Source organism: Manacus vitellinus, unplaced genomic scaffold (genome assembly GCF_001715985.3).
Source record: "Manacus vitellinus isolate BGI_N305 unplaced genomic scaffold, ASM171598v3 scaffold_16_pilon, whole genome shotgun sequence".
Classification (NCBI taxonomy): domain Eukaryota; kingdom Metazoa; phylum Chordata; class Aves; order Passeriformes; family Pipridae; genus Manacus; species Manacus vitellinus.
The window spans coordinates 15,132,412-15,139,008 of NW_021939189.1; the positions used below are offsets into that span (position 1 = coordinate 15,132,412).

General features: G+C 39.7%; 1 protein-coding gene across 1 annotated transcript in view; it reads right to left on the reverse strand.

Moving 5' to 3' along the window:
• Positions 1 to 5,313, reverse strand: part of THSD4 (thrombospondin type 1 domain containing 4) — a 240,723-nt gene extending 235,410 nt beyond the window's left edge. The window contains exons 1-2 of the mRNA XM_025894836.2: positions 5,210 to 5,313; positions 1,357 to 1,426 (exon numbers count right to left, since the gene is read on the reverse strand). Coding sequence (XP_025750621.1) covers positions 1,357 to 1,426; positions 5,210 to 5,238 — 99 coding nt within the window. The 5' untranslated portion in view covers positions 5,239 to 5,313. The remainder of the gene's footprint in view (positions 1 to 1,356; positions 1,427 to 5,209) is intronic.
• Positions 5,314 to 6,597: the final 1,284 nt, after the last annotated feature.

Below are 6,597 nucleotides of genomic sequence, written 5' to 3' on the forward strand. Positions count from 1 at the left end.
AGGCTGCACAAGGAGTTAACAGGACATCTGTGTTCTTCAGGAACTGTGACTATCAGATGCCTTCAGGTTTCTAGTCCATAACTATGAGGCTATTGCCCAAAAAATGTTTTAACCTAAAGATAGCATAAAAAAAAGGAAACCCAGAAAATGTGCCTTTTATCTCCTTTTAAAAGTACAGTTTATTAAAAAAATGCACCTTGCATTATTATTTAAAAGTCTATATTAAAAAGAAAACGTGTTTTTAAATAGGTTATTTGATACCTTTAATAAGGTTGTGTTTGAATATCAACTAAGAAATGAGAACATTGATATAAGGTCACAGCCCACAAAGAGACAGAACAGCATTCAAGGGGTCTCACCTCAGGTCTCTGGTAGGATCACAAATACCTGCACATCATTCCTGACAAACATTTGTTCAACACATTCACAGAGACCTCCATCATGGAAATTCTAAATATTATCCCATCAATATCATCCATTCTTCTTTATATCCTTACCATGAGAAGTTTTTTCTAACATCAAACCTAAGTTTCCCTTGCCTCAGTTTAAATGCATTTCTTCTCATCTGCTCCACCAGACAGAAAGAACAGCCTTCTCTTTAGCACTCTAAGTATTTGAACATTATATCTGCCTCTGCCACCAGTCTTCTAATGTTTAGAATAAAAAAACCTGAATTCATTTAAACTTCCCTCAGAGGTAAGATTTTAAAATCTCCTGAGGAGAATCATTGCTGGTCTGTGTTCCTCTCCAAAGTGTCCACTACTTTCCTGAACAGCAGTGCAAAAACCCCGGTGCTCAGCCCAGATGTGAGCAGTGCTGAGCAGGAGGGAAGGGTGCAGGCTGCAAACCCCCTCAGAGACACCCTGGGAGTGAACCAAGGAGTGAACCATTCACAGGAGCACAACAGGAAACTTCAGCAGCTTCCAGCTCCAATCCCTACCAATGGAAATCTGGTAACAGAGTGGGGTTTGGGTCCAGCTTCTGTTCCAGACATTTCTGTCCCTCTAATAGAATGAACTACCTGTGAGCAACTGGGTGGTTCTCCAATCACTCCATGTCTGCTCTCACTGACAAGAATTCTTTTTCCCTTGTGTGTCACATGATGAAAATGTTCCAAAGCTTCAGTAACTGTGTGACTTACAACACTCCATACAATTACTCAGCTAATTAACCATGATGAGCCTCTTTCAACCAAGTATAATTTATAAAAATAAAAAGAAACAACCCCCCCCCACACACAACAGAAGGCAATTATTGCCAGAACTTTATTCAGATTGCATTGCTTTACACACCTTACTCTAATGTTTTCTACTGTTATCTTTAAGTATACAAGATCTGAATGTTTCTAATGCTTACCTTTCTGTGTTCAATTGAAGGTTGTGGGATGACAAACTGAAATCCCAACACTGCTAGGGAACTGAGAAGTCTGAAAAGGCAAACAGTGGAACAGAACATATAAATACCACTAATACAAACTGCACATCTACAACCTATGTACAGGGTTCATACTGCAAATATTTAGATACTTGAAAACCATTACTAACCAAAGCAGACTCACTAAAGTATTTGAAATGTCCTGATGACATTCTATTCACAGCAGACAGTACCAGGGCCATACATAGAAAGAGCACCAAGTAGAATCCACTGACAGTATTTCACATAACTCCATGTTTAAATTAAAATATTCTTGGCCGGGCATATTTTAACACCTCAGCATTCAGTGTCAGACTGACATATGCTTTGCAAGTTTTCTAAAGTGTTAAGTAAGAATTCACCCATCTGTGGACTAGGTCTGCTTCTAGCTCTGGCTCCTCGCTTTCCAGATGAACATCCCACCTCCAGCACGCAGGAAACATGGAGAAATAGGTTCTTCCCCAGCTGCCTAACACTTGTGAAAATTGAATAACCTAATGAGCACAGAAGGTGGAAAGCAGCAGACACAGCCCACCAGAGACTCAGGATAAGCAGCCAAGCATCACCCCAGTCACCACATCTTCAGTCTGAAAGGAGTCATAACGGGAACCAAGCCCAAAAAAACTCTGTTCTGTCAAGCCTCACCACCATAATGACTCCTGTGAGCCTGTTACAAGTTAGGCACAGTTAGCTCAGTCTGTTGTTTGCCATAATTTGCAATGGGGACTGGTTTGCCCCCTTCTAACAAGCCACTCCATAAGAAAACGTGGACAGGTATGAGAAATAAGATCAAGGTATCTTTATTTCTACCAGGAATTTGACTTTTCAGTCTACAAAGAGTATGTTTCAGACCCTCTCTAAAGGGGAAAGCTGCTAATGATTTGCTGAATTTCAATGCAGAAGTAAAACTGATGGATTTGGACACAGAATACATCTGCAAACTAATGGACCAGACAAAATCCAGCTGTGTTTCCTACTCACAGCTCCCTCCTTTGCTCCCTACACAGTAACTCTTTAAATATTTCTCATTGTTTCAGGTATTTGCTGAGACAGACCTCCTAAACAGAAAGGGCCTTTTTTAATACTAAGCACTGCATTACCACCAATGCAAACATTCTTCTACTAGGGAGAATGTTTTTCTTGAGTTTTCTGTTTGTCCTTGCCAACATACTGCAAAAGGAACCAGTAGGCAAGTATTGATTGCACATGGCCTATCATCACCTCATCATCTATGGCCCTCTCTCTCAAAGCAATAAACCAATTAAAGGCAAGAAAAAGTCATTACTTCTTTACTGCCACGTCAATTTGAGGGGGGGGAAAGCAGCACTTTAAAAAGTGTGTTAGAAGGAAGTATTATATTGCACAAAGCTATGATAAAACAAAATACTGAGGAGGTGGCTGAAATCAGAGCCAGCATAAGGCACTACAAAGAAATCACTCAAAACATGGAGTTCAGAGCAGGGCCCAATCACACAAGGGTAGATGGAAGCCAAAGGCACAAATGAATAAACTGATCTGCAAATCCCACCTGAAATCAAAGGAAGAATCAGAATTCAGACCTCCAAACTGCAAAATGACAGCATCAAGTCTGTCTTCAGCTTCACTTTTCCAAGTGCTCAAGTGATCTCCTCACTCTTCTCAATGAAAAATGACAAGCATCTAAGTAGGTGGAGTGCAGCCTGTGACAGGCCCAGCCCACGTCCTCTGCAAATTATATTTAACTTCCTTTTCAGAATCTCCCTACCTGATCCCTGCTCCCTTATGGCTTCTACTCCCTATAATCCCTCAGAGCATGTGAAAGAAAGTTCAAACTTTGCAGAAGGAAATGAATGCTTTCACCCTCAACAGGACAGTCAGTCTGACTGACTACAGATTTCCATGTGTAAATTCTTCTGAAATCATGCACAAGGTTGTGAGTTCTGAACTGAATGAGAGCTGTAATCTTCAAAGCAAATTACTTACCAGATTAAAGTTCTCAGTTCTAAAATGCAAACTTGTAGTGTATGTGTGATTACTCTGTGCCAAGCCTCTCCTGGCCATTCTTTAAGGAATAACCCTCTATATGTTCATGGCTCAAGGACAATAAAGCTATTTTTTAAATTTGCTTCTGTATCTGCAGTTGGATCTGCCAGAAACAATGGTATCAACCTACTATTCCAAACACACAGGAAATTTGCCAGGAATACTTAAGCTATCCTGAGGCAAGCCTCTAGCTTAAATCAGTGTGTGGTAATTTAAGTTTTTTAATGTTATTTCCCTCAGTAGCTTGCTTTGGCTAACTTCTCCACACTAGGCCTTTTTATTTGTCGTGCTTGACTAACCTCAGGCCTCCCAGGCTACAAGAATAGGCTTCTCCAATTTCAGTGGGTTTGATTCAGGTATTCTTACAATGCAAAAAAGCCAAAAAGAACAAGTGCTCCTCAATACAAGGCAAAACTTTCCAAGTATCCAGGAACAGGTGAGGTACCAATTGCAGCTGATCCATGGCTGTGTAACTCGGGCCTCTGTAAGAACCCTCTGTAAGAACATAAGGCACTTGGGAGCCAAGGACCTGATTTGAAGCAAAGTCAGGCTTTAAACTGTCCATCTATCCAAGTTACAAAGAGCAAACTTGCTCACATTCTTTTTCTGGCAATGCCAATTTCTCTTTAACTGGGGGAGAGGGGGAGGCAAAAAGCACAAAGCAAAACAACATTAGGTCTACTGTAGGAGCAGCAAGAAAAACTTTGCTAATTAACACCTCATCTAGGAACACCTCCTTGAGAAACACCTCTCAGAGTTCTTCCTTGTCACTGCAGTGAATATTAGCTCTGCAGGAATGAAGTTGGAGGTACCAAAACAGATCTCTCACCTGGCTGCTGTTCTTTAGTATTTTATGAAGGAACATAATGGCCAACTGTGGATCGTTCAGATACAAGTGAAAGCATTTCAGCCAAGTGATCGATACTGACTATTGCAGGATGGCTCTTGTCCCACATTCCCAACTTCCTCCCAAGTCTGCAGAGCAGCCTAAGTCTGGGACAGCTTGGGAGGAGCTACACAGGGTGAAATTTCAACAGCAAAGATAACACAGGTCGTGTCAATACTACGTGACAGATCCATTTTGATGTGGAATCTGCCCTGGCATATTAGGAGGGGGCCAAAATTGCAATTCAAAGATTGCTGTCCCAAACCCACAAGGAGCAAGGTTAGAGCTGAGGTGTTACTGACAGTGTCCCCATCCAAATGCAAGAGCAGGGAGCTGTCATTCCTCGGAGGAGGCCACCTTTTGTTTGTGGAGCCTGCCTGCTCTGAATCTGCTTGCCCAACTACAGAACCGGCCAGACCAGCTTAGAAACAGCTGAATGTTTCCTTTGTTAGGAAAGCTGTTTGAAAGGTCTTTCCTATGTTTGCCCACTGGCAAACTGTTTCAGGAATGCATAATACAAATCCCTGAATGAATTGCAGCACAGGTACTAAAATGTATAAAACAGTAATTTAAGCCCAGTGATTGTAGCTGTGCAGCCTCATCAAAAAAACAGGCACTTTCCACTAATATTTGCCATCACATTGGCACTCATAAAGAGATGCTCTGAGCATAAACAATCACTGAGAACTTTCTTCTTTCACTATCACCAAAGAATGCTATGTCTGGTATGCATATACTTGAGTATTTGATCCTGGGACAAGATTTTTATTTATCCTCCTATGACGCAGACAATTTAACACCCGAGCAAAAGATAACCAAACTGATATTTATTGCAGTGTGTTAAGAGAACATTAAATAAGATTTTAAATGCTTTATTGCATCACTTACCTCAAAGAAACTATTAAACTGTCTACCATGATCCCTTAATGCAAGGTATCTTGAAGTGAAAAATACCTCTTCACTGTGGTACAGCACAATGCTGATCACACACAAATCCTACAGAAAGAAGGAAAAACACATTTAAGACTGCTTATTCAGTATTTTCCAGGATAGTTACAAAAATGTATACTGACCTACATTAGTCATCTCTACTTCAATTCTTGGGACTTTACAGCAATTCAAACTGAAAGTCCAGTGTATGTTACATGAACAAACTGTATGCACCCCATTTTTTGCAACAGGACTTCAACGTTGCCAAAGTGCTTTCCAAAAAGACTATGGGACTCAAAATCTTGATTTGATTCCCAAGGATGCATATCTGGTGTTAAACTTACTTCCCTTCTCATTCCTGGTATGTCACTTGTATGACAATAAAACAAACAGTTTTATTTGAAGTCTTGTGTTAATAGAATTCATAGAACTGGGTTACCAATTTTTATGTACAGTAATATTATTAATACATCTCTATTTATATTAGAGGATGATTCTTCTGTCAGTGCTCATACTGTTTGCAGAAAAAAACCCAGAGGAGTAGTGCTGTTCCCTCTAGTACAGATGGCAAACCCACCCACAATGAAATTAAATGCCTTGCCCACAGTCATAGAGGAAATCTGGGGTTAAACAGTATTCTGAATATAAATTCAGCTGATCCTTATTTATAAGTACTATCATTGCATTGTTTGTAAATAATTTTTCAGACATCTGGGAATTTTTTATTTTAGTAAACTTGTAATCATATATTGGACACCTAAAACACACCAGAATTTTCAGGCAGGAAAGATATCCCTGAAGTAAGGAAATACAATATAAATCAGGAGGGCAGGGGGAGAGTGGCAAGGAGAGAGGAAAAGAGGAAATAAAACACTAACAGAACTGAACTTAAATCCATATATTTCAGGATTTCATCAGCTGTTGTCTGTATCTTGCTATTTACTAGTGGTTACATGTTGAAATGCAGTGGAGTGAACAGAAACAAGAGAACATTGCTGTTCACAGATAAAGAGCTCTCCATTTCTGCCAGACAGCCAGATAAAAATCTACCTAAAACAGGACAATACTGACAAGAACTTGAGAAATGTGCAGTTAAATAACACACAGATCCCACTGCTAGAAAAATGTGGATTGTTTGCAGGTAACTGGACAAGTTAAATGTTCCCTGCCCACCCCTAAAAGCTGAAGAACAACAAATTTGGTTTAGGAAATCACCAAATACTTGTAACAACTTCAAAAGATTTTTTTTTAATTTTTTTTTTATTTTTAATTCTTGAATTGTTTAGTTTGTTAAATGCAAGGTATTAAAATTTGAAAACTTAGGAAAGTGTCACGACAAAAGTTCT